This window comes from Stegastes partitus, unplaced genomic scaffold, assembly GCF_000690725.1.
Source record: "Stegastes partitus isolate 25-593 unplaced genomic scaffold, Stegastes_partitus-1.0.2 Scaffold624, whole genome shotgun sequence".
NCBI lineage: Eukaryota > Metazoa > Chordata > Actinopteri > Pomacentridae > Stegastes > Stegastes partitus.
Window position 1 is genome coordinate 157649 of NW_007578355.1, and position 15168 is coordinate 172816.

At 42.7% G+C, this 15168-nt stretch overlaps 1 protein-coding gene across 2 annotated transcripts; it reads right to left on the minus strand.

Annotated features, from left to right (window-relative positions):
• Positions 1-555: 555 nt before the first annotated feature.
• LOC103363015 (oxysterol-binding protein-related protein 11) lies at positions 556-14841 on the minus strand. 2 transcript variants are annotated; one of them, XM_008289590.1, is made up of 13 exons: positions 14417-14841; positions 14047-14115; positions 13774-13949; positions 13338-13417; positions 11453-11641; positions 9146-9344; positions 8107-8252; positions 7754-7894; positions 5822-6284; positions 5305-5491; positions 4878-5060; positions 3776-3929; positions 556-3363 (listed from the first exon to the last, which is right to left on the minus strand). In XM_008289590.1, the coding sequence occupies exons 1-13, from the start codon at positions 14530-14532 to the stop codon at positions 3307-3309; spliced, it is 2160 nt and encodes a 719-aa protein (XP_008287812.1). In that variant the 5' UTR covers positions 14533-14841; the 3' UTR covers positions 556-3306. The 2 variants fall into 2 exon arrangements, with proteins under 2 accessions (XP_008287812.1, XP_008287813.1); XM_008289591.1 differs by lacking the exon at positions 11453-11641.
• Between the last annotated feature and the right edge of the window lie 327 nt (positions 14842-15168).

Genomic DNA, 15168 nt, shown 5'->3' on the forward strand with positions numbered 1-15168 from the left:
AATATGTAGAATTTGACAAAAATAAAAAGTAGAGATAAAACTAAAAATACACAACACTTTATTTCACTATTCTGTGGTCATGGAATGACATTTTTTATGGCTTAATTGTTCCATTTTATACATCTATAATCTGTTAAGTTTTAATGATCAGTATCGTCGGTCTGAAGATGGATCTTGTGTTCTGTGAATGTTGCTCACAGATCCAAAGTGTTCAAGTGTGAATTATTGTCTCAATCTTTTACTTTCTGTTCTGCAAAATACAAAAAAAAACAACAAAACAAAACACTGAGCTCATTGTTACACACTTCTGTCCAGCCTTTCTTTTAACACCACAGTCCGGTGCACAGCTTTGCCTTTGTTTCCTCCTGACAGAAGAGAAAACTCCCTCTTGTGGCATAAAAGGCTCAGACTTCATGTCTGGTCTGTGGCCTTGGCAGCAAAAGTAAACTGAACTGATGCTAATTGTTCAGTTAAATTGACATAATGAGGTGTTTTAATGTCATCCTGATTGAAACAGTGATTCTATTCAAGCTGAACAAAACTGAAAACACAGAATACAACTGATACGCAATTTATTCGTATATTATCACACATCTTCTTCTACAACATCGGGTTTCCTTCAGTGCATTTCATAGGTCAGCAAGTGCTCGGTCGGCCTCTCCAAACATCAAGCACTGATTCTTAAAACAGGAAAAAAAACAAATCAAAATCACACACACACACACACAAACAATGCATACGCCATTGCATCGGTCAGGTTAAGTAACTGATGAAAACGCTGCGCTCCTTCGCCGGAAGACGCGCACAGAAAGAGTTGCGTAAGGCACCGAGACTGGGAGGGATGTAGCTTATCGATGGCAGGGTGGGATGTCCTCTTTCTGGAGGGAGTCCGATGGGATGATGGGAGGTTTGAGAGAGGCGAGGGAAAGGAAGTTTAACGTCTATACAAAAAGTGGCTCTAAAAATGAGAGCGATTAAAGATTAGTGGGGGAGGGGGAAAGACAGGCAATCAAAGAAAATATTGATTTGCATTACAAAACAAGCGAATTTGGTTAAAAGCTTTTACAATAGACATTTAGAAATTGAAGTGGGTGCTGCGATCAGTGTGAATGGAGACTTTTGCCATCATGCATGAAGGATTTTTTCTTTCCCCCTCTAGACACACTGCAGAACCGCAGGATTAAAATAGACAAAGTGGGAATTTTAGATGCTTAAATTTGGTTATTTGTCAGCTAGACTAAGACGGGGCGACCCAGTCGATAAATATCAATATTCATAGCATTCAACAATGAGTAAATAAGAATTTAGAGCTGATTGCTTTAAGTTCTGTGTATATGAATGCACAAGAGTTCATCATCAGCATAGAGGGAATACTTTGACTATTGGATGTAGTTTGTCATTAGATCTGTGACACACTGAGGCAGATATAAAGGAGGATATGAGGCGTTAAAGATATAAATGTTCAGTGTTTGTCTCCAGTTTACTCGCTCGCAAGTCAAAATCATAATGGTAGAGGAGTGGTTCTCAAACTGGGGGTTGAGACCCCCATGGAGGTCCCAAGATAATTTCAGGGGGTCCCCAGATCATTTGTAAAAAATAAAAATAAAGCCGATATTTATCAAATAAATGTGTATTAGGGCTGTTAAAATTAGAAGTGTATACTTGTTCTTGCTCCTTTTTTGAACTTGTTAATATTATGATTTGATGATGCGATATTATGCTCTTTTTCTTTTGTTTTTATATTTTTTTTCCCTTTAATTTGTTCGAAATAAATTTATTCATTCATGCCATGTTAGCGATTCAGATTGGAGGGTCACAAACACAAACTTATGTTATCTTGGTGGCCGTGGCTCCAAAAGTTTGAGAACCACTGGCTTAGACTCACGTTCCCAAAGACAAATCTGCAACACCCGAGTGTTTTACAGCATGCATGATGTGATTATACACCTAGAAATGCTTCATAAAGGGACTTTCAGTGACGTGTTTTGTGGCTTTTGTTGATGTTGTGAGTTGTGTTTCGCCCTCCGGAACTTATTTTTAGGCAAATTAGTCATCTGACATATGACAAAGTGAGTATTTAGGCATTATTTTGAGCAACTATAAGCCATTTTCCAGATGTTTTAAGGCTGCCTGAACCTTCTGATTGCAAAAACTGCCCATGCAGGAGCTCTTTCAAGGCAGTTTTTTGGGTAGAAAACAAAAAAGGTACCTGCTTGAGGTGGTTCTGATTGCTTAATATGGGAAAAGTGGCTTCTTTTTTTTTTCCCTCTTGATGTCCTCGAGTTTAGTCATGTCCAATACCCGTTATTCTGGCGTACTTGGAGCTCATGCTGAGGTCTCTCTTTCTATCTTGTACCTGCAGAGTTAAGCCACCAAATACAGCTTTACTTTAGTCCAGCAAAAAGGTGACACAGCAAAAAGTATCCAGTGCTGTCACCCCAACCCATAAAAGTCTTTAACTTTTAAGTTCTAACCTAAGCAGGGACCTTTTTGATCAGTATAACTTCCCCAGGATCGAATTTAGACCCATGAAGGAGATGCAAACTCCTCCAAACGGCAGCTTTAAAATGTTAAATTTAATCCGATGCAATAGAAGAACTCGAAGCTCTGGTGTTTTTTAGGTCTTAACTGATGCGATGGACCACTCCTCCCTCAATCCGTCCCTCACAATTCTCCCAAATAAGTTCATTTATTAACACGTTTAATCTTAAATGTTATAGTCAAAGTATTGTCCAGATCAAAACAACAGTGTGTGTGTGTAAATATACTCGATAACAGTGCTTCTGTTTCAGCAGGATCAACACTGAAATACACAGAATCCCATCTCCAGTGGAATTTATCAGGCAGCACTCTGAATATTTTCTTTATCTTGTTTGAAGAAGAAACTCCACCAACGTGTGAAACTACAGCTTAAAAAGAAGAAGAAGAAGAAGAACCTTATCCTGGTTGATCAACCGAACCCAAACTCATTCATCAGACTATGTTAAGGCTGTGTAAATAGAGTACCGTTACCTGTACAAGAATATGTTTCCATGACATTGGATTATAAAAAAAAAAGAAGAAAAAAACAACTGATCAGCTGTACAAAAACTTGTACTAAGGAGGCTTTGTGAACGTCATGAGTTAGAACGCCTTCGGTCATGCCATCTGTCCGTCCTTCTCCCCCGGCGTCGCGTTCGTCAGTGCAGGTCATGCTTTCCACGTGCGTGCTCGGACACACACACACACACTCTCTCTCTCTCTCTCTCTCTCTCACACGCATTCCTGAATCTACAATATGGACATCCAAGATACAGACTGGAGAAACTAGGATTTGAACGCGGAGTTTTTCCAAAGCGGCTTGTGATAAACCCAGCCTTCACCCTGGAGGAGGAAGAGGAGGAGAGATGGTGTCAACGGATTAATATTTCTGATGAAGGCGTGAACATGAGCTGTGATCGATACAGTAAAGCTATGGATTCAGGATCGGAAATTAGATGATTTTATCTTGTACAGAAACAGGTTTACGATTGAATATCCCTGTGCTGTGTTGTCAACTTAAATGACCCAGTTCCTTGGGAAATGTAAAGTGCAATACGAGAACACTCTGAAATGGAGAAGCTCCGACAAGAGACAGAAATTATGCTGCAGGTTATTTAAAATTTATTTCGAGTCAGCGCAGGTAGCCGAAGCCGTCTTACGTGTTCTTCTTCGTTATCCAGCTAGGAATTCACTATGCTCTGACCCTACTTACTTCACAATAAAACGAGCTCTTACGGATCGTGGAGCTGCTCACCTCTCTGTCGAAGTATCTGGTCCTCCAAGCGGTTTCGGTCTCGGCGCGGTGCCTCTCCTCCGTCCGCTGCCTCTCCTCCAGGATCCTCTTGTGCTCTGTGGCTTTTTCGATATCTTTCTGCCGCAAGGACTCCGTCACGTGCTGCCACAGGCGCCTGAAAAGCAGTGAAGTAATTAACCACGAGAGCATTAAGGCTGTTCGGCTCACTTTGCTTTTGCTCTTTACCCATACATGATGGTTTTCTCAGAACAGTCTAGGCTATCTAGAGCTTCCATCAGTTGTTATGATAATACTTGTAGATTTTTTAAATTTGCCTTCATGTAAAGATGAAAAAAACTTCTTTTTTATTATGAAATTGCCACCTTTTTTTGATGTGTCTCGTCATGAAATGCTCACAGTAGACCTATCTTATCATAATTGTCAGGAATCCTGCAACATCAGCACCATGATGACTTAGAATTTGGGACAAATATGAGCTTAATTCTGAAGCAAACAGAAGCCTAGTTTCACAGGTGACAAACCAGGATGAAGTTTCCAATGAAAAGCATCATTCTGAGTTTATTTTTTAAAAGAAATTTGGAGATAATGTTGCCCTAATGTTGGAGACAATGCAGACAGTTGCTGTAATTTTTAAAACCAGATTATTCTTTGGTGCACAAACAACTAGTTTGTAGCTTATTCATACCAGAAGCAGGAGCGTGAAACTTGATCTTTCTTCCTGACATTATTAATTTGGTATTAACATGCAACAAGCATCACTACAAAGCTCCAGTTCCGTTCTGTCTTGTGATATAACATTATCATATTGCTCTGACGGGTTTATGAGTAATTCAAACCAGAATAAAGGGTGTAGAGACAGATGCACAACTGTATGCAGGTTGTAGTTCAATATAATTGCTAATTCCACACAAACAAACGTGTTCATTTTATATGCACCTCGCTGCAAACAATATTTGCAATTCTACCAAGAAGAAGGGATGTGAATTCGATTTCTGATCTGTGTGGACTTGCATGAAAAGCAGAGGATGTAAACATATTAACACAGGTGAAGTTTATTATGACAACTAGCTAAAATCAACACAAAGACTCCACGCCCACTGACCTGGATTCGGTTGGTCCTTGCTTCTCAACGGGCCGGACGCGCTTCCTCGTCACGGGCAGCTTGGTGACGTCGACCACCCTCGTCTCTCCGTTGGTGTAGCTGAACTCCAACACGCCGTTCCACTCGCCTTGCACGCGGCACACCACAGCGTTGGTGGTGTTATGCTTCACCTCTGCTGTCACCCTGAATACAGAAGGAGAAGGAGACGTTAAAGACGGAATCTAATTTTGTTTATACTCATCATTCAACAGCTGCAGGATTGGAACAATATATAAAACTGTATAAGGCCAAAAGTCATGTTGCTTTTGTGTTGCTAATTGTTTTTCCAGTCCAACCCATAAGACAGCAGTGGGATGACATACCATCTAAAAGACACAAAACTAAGCAACAAACATGTATGTGAACTTGCACCAAAAGTAAAGCTCACTTGTGTAATTTGCCACCATAGAAGGGTTTGGTCTGGAAGGTGATGACTGCCGAGTAGCCCGACTTGGCGCAGCTGATGCTGACTTTGCCGCCCAGTTCCACCCAGGGGACGGTGAGGATGGAACGTGCATAGGCACAGGGCAGCGTGAAGGTGTACTCTTCATCGTGCTCCAGCAAATTCAGACAACCTGGGAAATAAATGAAGACGGAAATATTAGAATCAATCACATAGAAAAATACAAATACTAGAGGGTTAGCTACAACAAAAATGAGTAATTTATACTGAATAAGGTGCTCTGAAGAAAGCGATACTGTAAATTCTATCCTTGCTGTTGCCAGTCGGTGATAAAGGTCATTAATTACTTGAAGCTGTAGTAGGAAATGGGGAAGTTTAGATCAGGTCTACTTTCCTCTCTCTAAGGAAAATCAATTAAAACCAATCGGGGCAATAAAAGGAAAGTACAACTCGCTTGTTCAGGTGAATCTTTTCTGCTGTTTTCTCAAACCCTGCTGCTCACCTTCCCCTATCATGGACACTCCAATGGACATCCCCATGAACTTGCTCTTGGTCCACACATGTGTGTTCACGCACATCCGCCTCTCCTGGCACTCGGCGTAGAACCCCGACACAGGGGGGTGATGGGACACCTGCTCCGCCACAAAGCGCACTTGGTAGGAGTCCTGGGCGACGGCCGCGGGGTCTGGGCTTCCCTGCGAAGGCTCCTTGGGGGCGTCGGGCCTCTTGGGGACGTTCCAGGAGCAGTGGAAGGTCTCGCCGATGATGGGGTTGTAGGGCTTCTTGGCGATGGCGCCCTTGCGGCCCTCGTGGAAGGAGGTGAGGTAGTACTCCACGAACCGGACCATGCGGTCCTCCGGGCTGCTGCCGTCGGTGATGGCCACGAAGAGGTCCGGGTGGGACATGAAGTCGGCGTACATCTCCAGCAGAGAGCGCTTCTCCAGGATGAAGGTGGGGAGCACCACCTAGAGGGACGATGGAGGGAGATTCTGATTACTTCCTGTGGACACTGACGGATGATTTTGTAAATGCAGCTTTGGGAAACATTTTTAGTTCACCTTCAACATTAATAATCAATTGTTATTTTGCAATAGCGGCAAAATAATGACAGAATATTTGAGAAGACATGAAAAAAAGTCTTAATTTAAACACGCAATGAGTTATGTTTAAAAGTTGGATGTACAGAAAACGTAAAAATACACACAAAATAACCAAAAAAATGATCTGAATCACCATCATTTCCACAAGCTGTAGATGTAACGACAACAGATAATCTGAACTGTTATCATTCAACAATGCCTCAAAGAAGAGAATTTGATGAGAAGGCAGTTATCTAGTGCTTCACAAAGAGGAATCAGCAAAAAAGACTGTCCAATAAACTGAAGAAGAAAACTCGACCAAGAGCTGCGAAAGAAGAAGCAGAAGCCAGTGGTCACTGTGGTCTAATAAATATTTCAAAAGCTGTATGTCTAGTTATCAACAGCTCTGTATGTTCATTTTAAACAGCACTGAGCAAAATCACTGGAATTCCCATCTCAGCCATTATTTCTCGTGCTCATGTATGTTATAAAACCTCGTGCATCGCCTCATGGTTTACAATCGGTAAATCGAGCGCGTGGCTTCGTGACGTCCGCTGGACGTGACCCTGTGGTCAGAGCATCTACCAGATCTCCATCTGAGGTCAGCCAATGGGGCCACCAGATAACTGTGATAAATCAGAAACCCAAGAGGAGGCTATCCAAATACTAGAACAAACCGACACTGAAAGATAGAATGTCTGCCCAGGCTTCGAGTCTTGTTGTTTTTATGTAACTCTAAAATGTATTCTCTGAAATCAAGAAGCACTCACGTCAGTCTGTAAGGTCAAAACAACTTACACAATAATGGGTCCTTTAACTTTATGGCTGACTTTCGTTTTAAAATAGCGACTAAACCAAAACCACTTTACGGTTAAAAATCATGACAAGTATCAGTATGGGAAAACATGCAGGGACACTTCCTTTTTTTTTTTTTTTTAATAAGAAAACTGTTAAAGAAAGTTGACAACAAGTATCTGTCTGTAGATTCTCAGGCATTCAGGTCATGGCAATCTAAAGTGTTTCAGTCGAAGGAAGCTGGAGTTTGTTTATTTTTTTGTCTTGATGACGTTTCCCTCTCATCCAGGAGGCGTCCTGACATCCCTCCCCTGGCAGTTTCAGCACCATTTACACCTTCAGTCGTTTTTAACGAGCCTCGACACTTCTGATGATTATAAATACCTCCAGTTCCCTCCCTCCACCTACTGAAGCACTCAGACAACTTATATTTCACCTCTTACTGTGCATTATTGATCCAACCCGTCTTCGTCTGACACAACAAAGAAAGCTTTGTCAAAACCGCTTGGTGCTTCAGGAGTGGTTTTTCGCTGCTTGGCGGTATGTGGAACTCGACCTACCCGTGTGAGGTCCATGCCCAGCTTCAGCTGCGACAGCAGGTGTAGGATGACGCTGCGCTCCTCCTCCACGGCGCCCAGGTCCTCCTCTTTGTCCGTGAAGCAGTCCTCCGACTCATCGTCTCCATCTATGTCTTCCTGTTCCTGAGAGAGGAAAGGGGGAGTGTGATCTGAGAGACTCCGCAGAAGTGAGTGGGAGACTACACAACTGCTCATTATTTTTTTTAAAAGCAATAAAACGGAAATTTAATGGTTTATGGGTGCATTAGAGAGAATTAGGGTGAAAAACAAGCCAACTTCCTAATGTCTCCCGTATAGATAGCGGTTTCCTAGTGGAGTGTGCGTCTTAATCTTACCCCAGAGAAGCTGCAGGACTCGGGGCTGCTGAGCTCCAGGCGGCTCCCCTCCAGCGCGCCCTCCCCTGTGGTGAAGCTTCCCAGGGAGCTGCTGCCGTTCTTCAGGATGTCGGGCAGTTTGGGCTCCAGCCATTCGATGGTGGGTCCTGCCGTGGACGGGGAGTGCACAGGTTCAGAGGTACTCATGGTCCTGTCCCCCCCCTCCCTCCTGAGGCCCCCCGACACTCACAGCTGCACACACACACACTACACTCGGCCCACCATTCACCCCACAATCTCCTGGCTGCTGCCTCCCTGGACAGATGGCTATTCCTCAGGCAGCTGCCCTCGACCAAAAGACTGTAACCCAACTCCTCCGGCGAGCCAGGTATCAGGATACTTTGGCCCCGCCGACAGGAAACATCCCCGTCCTCTGATTGGCTGAGCCCTCTCGGTATGGCGTGGGCATTTTTTTTTCTTTTTCCTAATGTACGTTTAGAGGTGGGCAGATCTCATTCAAATTCACCTTGTGTGTGTCGTCGGACAACTTAATCTGATTGGCTGCGCCGATGAGTCTGGCCTGATGAAATATACATTGAGTAATGAGATCTGCTGTGAAAAAGTGGGACACGTTTTCCCGTTTCAAATGAATAGAAACGGTCAAGACATGAGTGAAGCCGGACACTTTACCGTGCGCTCTCTAACTTTAACCTCACTGTACACTTTTCCGATATGAAGCTGAATTAGAGCTGCGTCCTGCCCTCAAAGTGTTGCAGATGGATATTTAACTATCTGAGATCTAATTACCTTCGAGACAGGTGGTAAGAATAGGTACGGTTCCCTATCAATAATGCAAAATAATTCCACTGTCCAGCCAGCGCAAACTGCTCGTCTAGATTGGATGCTGACCTGCAGGTGCAAGACTATGATTTGTTTTAAGGACTGCAGCTTATTTAGAAGACAACAACACTTAACCGGTGGACTCTAAGCAAAAAGCACTTTGTACCTGAGGAAGCAACAACCACTTTATTTTGATAGACAAAACCAGCCCTCAACTGACCTCCCAGGGAGCCTCTCTGCCTGGCCACCTGTTGCAGGTGCAGGATGTGCAGGCACTCGTTGAGGCAGTTCATGGTGGCCATGGAGGTGGCCTTGAGCATCAGCAGATCCTGGTCTAGAGGGGAGAGGCCCGGGGCCGCGGGGAGGCCCTCGATGCTCTGGATCAGGTCTCTGTGCTGGCCCTGGGCCTGGCTCATCATCTGGAGAAAAATCATGTAGATGTTGTGGTTAGTTGGGGGTAAAAAAATAAATAGAGTGTTCCAAAGGGCTGATGAACTTTGTCTGTGCCGTTGTTGATTTAGGTTGAATTAAAGCAGATCTTTTAGCCCGACTGCCTTTGTCATGTATGAACAGCATCCATGTTTTGAGACGAGAACTCTGACATAAGTCCTTTTCTTCCTGTTAAGCTGACACATCTAAACGTGTCTGGTCTTTTTTCTGGAGAAGATTCAACTACATTTTCCGATCTTGTAACACTTCTGGATCTCTTTCAAGACAGCACAAGTCGAAACTTCATCACATTTACAGATATCTTAAGTTGTGTAAAGAGATTTGGGGAAAGCGTTTCCACATTTCAGCACCAATACCCACTTCTCTCACTCACTCTGACCCACAACTTCACATCTATTACAAACTGAAAGGTTTATTTAAAAAATGCAATTTTAAAACAATAAAGACAAACTGCAACAAGTCAGATTAATTAAAATCTATTAAAATAATGAATGTAATCCTGGCTTGAAAAATAAAAATAAAAGGTGGAGTTCAGTTTGTTGCATCCAGATATTTGCAGGAGTGTTTCATCGAAGTTAACACAAAATATTTGTTGCATCAGACAGATCCACTGAGTGTCTCCAGAGTCAGAGAGTAGCAACACACATGTGGAACAACTGGAGGACACAATCTGTCCAGAGCTAACATGCCACACTTTTCTTCCCCTCAGACAGGTGAGTTGTTCCACAGTTTGCAAGCTACAGTTAAATATTTTAGTGTTTGTCCTCAGGTGAGCTCCATCACAGCTATCAGGACGTTTTTATTGAAGTACGTGTTGGATGATTACACATAAACTAGTTGTTTGTACAGCTTGAGAAGCTTGCTATTAATTTAGATTTAGTCTTCTGTTTATTACGATGCATTAATGTCACTAAATGTGATGTCCTATATCATGAATCTGACAGATATTGCATGTCTGAATGACAGTGAATAGTCTTGTTCCGTTAAACTAAACACTGCAAAAGCAAGAAAGACAAGGCAGCATTACACAAGCAAAACTTTTTTCCTTCTATTTTAAATCTACGCTTGTTAAATTGTTTGCACGGATGTTTATTCAAAGCTTGGTCCTGGGAACCAACCACCCTGTTGTGATGAGTAGCTGGAACCAAAACTTTATCTCTTGTTGTTTTACGGCTGAACAAAGTTCTGTTCTCATCCTGTATTATGACGTAAAGACAGCAGCGCTCCCTTGTGGACGGTCAGCGGAGTCTAAGTGAAGACTAGAATTCCCAACTCTACAAATCTCCATCAGCAAAGCCCACTTTAAACCAAGCCTTAAATATTTCATATTTACCACTTGCTGCCTTGTTGTACTTAATGTTGCTTGTATTTCTAAGAAGCCACATATCATAATAAACAGTGACACTGCCCGTAAATTTAAACATGAATAAAACATAGTGTTGTGAGTAGAGCGTCAGCCTTATTTAGGACACTCATCTAATTCTTTTCCACACATTATGGTGCCCGACTATAACATTTAGCAGCTTGAAACATAAATCAGAGACCTTTATAGCTCCCAGTGTGTATCTGTAAATATCTATTCTGCAAGTTCTGACTGCATCAAATGTAGATTTTAAAAAGCTTGTCCAAACATCCCATTGCATGTATGCTACCAGGAGTGTGGTGGGTCAAGGGTTCGATGAATTAAAATAGCATTAGAATGAGATTTTAAATGGTAAAACCATCTAAAGCTACACTTGTATTGTGAGAACAGGACTCTTCCTGGCTTTTTAGGAGGAGGATGTTACCATATTTGACAGAAATCTGCACTTTTTCTTCTTTTTTATGAGCAATTGATGAACAAAAATGTCTATTTTGCTTGAGTAAATATAACACCAGTTAACAAAACTGGTCAGGATATATTCATTTTCTATTTTGGCACTGTGGGATTTTCTTTGGTGCTCGCTAAACACTCCTAATAAATCCTCTACACAGGAAAAACCCTGGATTATGATACGATAATTCATATAAAGTCAACTACTAGTCCTGTTTACGTGCCAAATACACGTTCTGGTTGACAACACATTTAACCGTGTACCTCTCTGGCGTCCATCAGGTGATCAGGCAGCAGAGACCTCTTGCTGGAGTAGAGCGACGAGCCCTTGTGGACCTGCGACCAGCCGAACAAGGAGGCGGGGTTTTGGCTGGGCCGGCGCAGGCTCATGGGGGAGCTGCCGCTGCCTTGGGACGCCATCGAGTAGCTCCGGGACTTGGGTGGGGGATTACTCTGTGCAATGTGGAACGTTTCAAAAATGTTGTTAGACCAAAAATCACTAGCTCAGTTCTCTTAGGTGCAACCAGAGTGTAAAACCGTGACAAATACTCTGTTATATGTGGGGGAAAAAAAGATCTCAAGGTGTTACCAGCAGTCATTTCACAGCTACAGTAACAGTGCATATATCTAGCATAACAACTACTTTGTTATCTTTAAATAAAATTCACAGCTTTTAAACACAGCTCCTGACTTTTTCCACCCACTGCTAAGGAGTGAGCCTTTGGAGAATTCTGTGTTTGCAGCTCTCCTGTATCTCAAGACCATTTTAATCCCTCACAGCCGGCTTAGTAGTTTGTAGATCAATAACCAGATCAATACTAATGATCGCTGCACTTACACACAGGGCAAAACCTGATACATTTTTATATAAACATTAATATTTCACAGCCGTGCAGATTTCTTTTCTTTTTTTTTGCACTGCCACTAGCTCTGTCTGATTGCTCCTTTGGCAGGGGAGGAAGGAAAACAGGAAGCTAAAAGTGTCCAGCTCACATCCGCTCACATGTCGGATTCAGATGATGAAGCTTAAAATTAAGTCCAACGCCAAAGTTATTCTTTTTGTCCTGCCGAATCACAGTCGCACATTTAATGACAGCACGGGACAATACGAACTGTACACAAGCGTAACAATAAAAAGGCTATAATTTAAATAGATATTGTTATTAGCAATAAATGCATGCAAGAAAAAGCATGGGGGTGATCTTTACAAACATTAAAGCTCCCATATTGTGCCTCTTTTCAGCAAATTAACTAGTCTCTCACATGTCCCTGTCATGGGTTTTTTCAGCGAAAACATAATACAAAAATGGTTCATTTCACCATGACTGTATAAACCCTGGTTTTAGCCTTGTTCCAATCAGGCTGTTTCAGTGTGTGTAGCTCTAGAAACCACTGTCCTGCTGCTGTCCTCGCCACTTTCAGGAAGAAGACTTTCTGTGTCTGTGTTTGGCAGCGTGAAGAAAAACAACTGACAGCTGATATATGTAAATGTGCATGAAACCAGGACTTTCTTGCTTCTAACTTTCTCTCCAAGTGATCATTTGACACAGAAATGCGTGCATGGTGAGTTTGTCGACAACAATGGAAATCAGTTGCTTAGCAATGCAGAGTCACAGCTTGCTAAACATCTTTGAAGTGACTGCTGGGTAACGTGTAGTCTTAATAGGATGCGCTTCAGTCACTTTTTCACACTCGTTCCATTGTCTGACAACAGAAACTGAAAAAAATGTGAATGAAAACAGCTTTATTGGTAATTCAGCTGTATTGAAATGCAGTATATGTGGGCACAGAGAACAGGAGGGATGCAAACAGACATAAACCCTAGACTGTACTGAAGCACAACAGCTGCCATGGAAAGCCAGTAACCACCCAGTCCTTGTTTACAGGCTTACAGGGTTAAACAAATTTTGAGCTCAAGGACTATTGGTTTGTAGTGATATATAGCACACAGGTCAAATCGTCACTCATGTGAAAGGCTGGGAGGCTGTCTGGTTGTAGGGGGGGCTTGGGGAATAGAGGAAGTAAACATCTTCATATCTTATCAGCTCTTAGTTTAGTCCTCCAAGATAACAACAACAATAAAACCCAATAAAAATGGGACCTTTAACATGATTCTTTTTAATATGTGCTCATATACTCGTGGTCTTACCTTCCCCATGGCCTCTGTGTGGTGTTGTGTGCAGATCTGCAGTCTGCTGACCCAGTGCTGCCTCTCTTTGGCATCGGTGGCTGAGACATACATACAAAAAAGAAAAGAAAAAAAAAAGAAGGCAGAACCTTGTTACAGTTACTCTCGGATGATCTTACTCAGCATCGATTCCCGTGTGCTTCTGCCTCACCGGCAGCAGATAATGGAAAACATCCAGATCAATACAGTATGAGCAAGATGGATGGTGATGACAGGAGGTCTGGAGTTATATGTGGAGCTGACACTCATCACTGACATGGAAAGCTCTGCTTTTACGCTCAGAGGAGCCCACGACAACCAGCTACCGTGATGCAAATGATTCCAACGGATCCACCAAAAGAACTTAAATTTACTCAAGATTGTGAGAGGTCAGTGTGTGTTTCGTACAGGTACTCACCCCTGAGCTTGTACTGCTCCCCGCTGATGGCGTTGACAGTGAAGGTATGCGAGTCCTCATCACTGGGGGAGATGACGGCTCCGGCCAGGGGGAGCATGCCGCGGGGCTTCTGCGGCCGCGACTGCTCGTTGACAAAATACTCCAGCAAGCCCGCCTCATTGTTTAACACAAAGAACCTGCAACATCACAAGTTGCCATAATCCTGATGAGACAGCTCCCCCTCATTACCCTCATGTGGGACATCAGTGTGGCATTGTGCTAAACAAAACTCACCTGTACTGCCACCCCGTCACCAGGTTTGTGTATTTCATTAAGTAGCCATCGATATTTTCCATGTGGTCGCTGGTGGGAGGATTGATCAAGAGAAAGAGGAAAACACTCGTTAAAATACTTGCACTGAGTACACACCCTAAAAGGTAAACACACAAGGCAATCAGGGTATTGCTTAATAACAGATTACCCAATATGAGTCCCCTACAAATACACACACACACACAAAACACTACTCAATTTACAAAAACTGAAAACAGTTGCTCAACTACAGGTATTCCCCTCGTCACTCTCTCGCTAGGTAAACAAAATGCACCTTCATGAGTGAACTAGCTTGACTGTTGGAGCGTTAGCAGGACAAACTGCCACCCACCTATACTGCCAGCTTTTGGCACTTGCTCTCCCCGAGCTGGGGGTCCTGTTCTGGGGAAATACATCCAGCTTCCCTTCGTTTTCCGTGATTCGCAAAGCCGTAGTTTCCCCTTGCATAGTCACTAGCAACGAAAGCTCCTCCAGACGCAGCTTGCTAGCGCTAAGCTAACCTGTGAAGCTAGCTAAGTCACCACAGATTTAAATGGACGAGCCTCCGTCACAGTCACGACTGAGGCTGTCGGTTCATCGCTCGGCGAAACGCACCGCAGAAGCCACAGACTCCGGGACTGTTAGCTGGTTAGGTTAGATAATGACACATTTTCTGTTCTGACTGAAACAAGGGAGTAGCTGGACAGCCTGTGCCTGTTAGCTCGCCTGATATTTACTGCTTTGGCAGGAGAGCAGTCACGTGACTCGCTTACCAACGCGAGCTTCCGTGTCCGAATAAAGGAAATTAAATTTTATGGAAAAAAGAAAAAGAAAAAAAGAAAATCAAAATAAATCCAGCCAACACCCTTTTGACAAAAAAATAAAAATAAAAAAATGTTTGACAGCAAACGCTAAATAGGGTAAATTTGTAATAAAAATTTGTTACTGTTTAAAAATGCATATATTTGCCTTTTATTTTGGATCGCTTTTTTAAATATTTTGAAAATGAGATTTTTACGTGTTTTTATATTTATTTTTTAATTCATTTTTATTATGTATTTTTGAAATTGTGTCATTTATGATGCTGGTAATATTGTCGCAGCA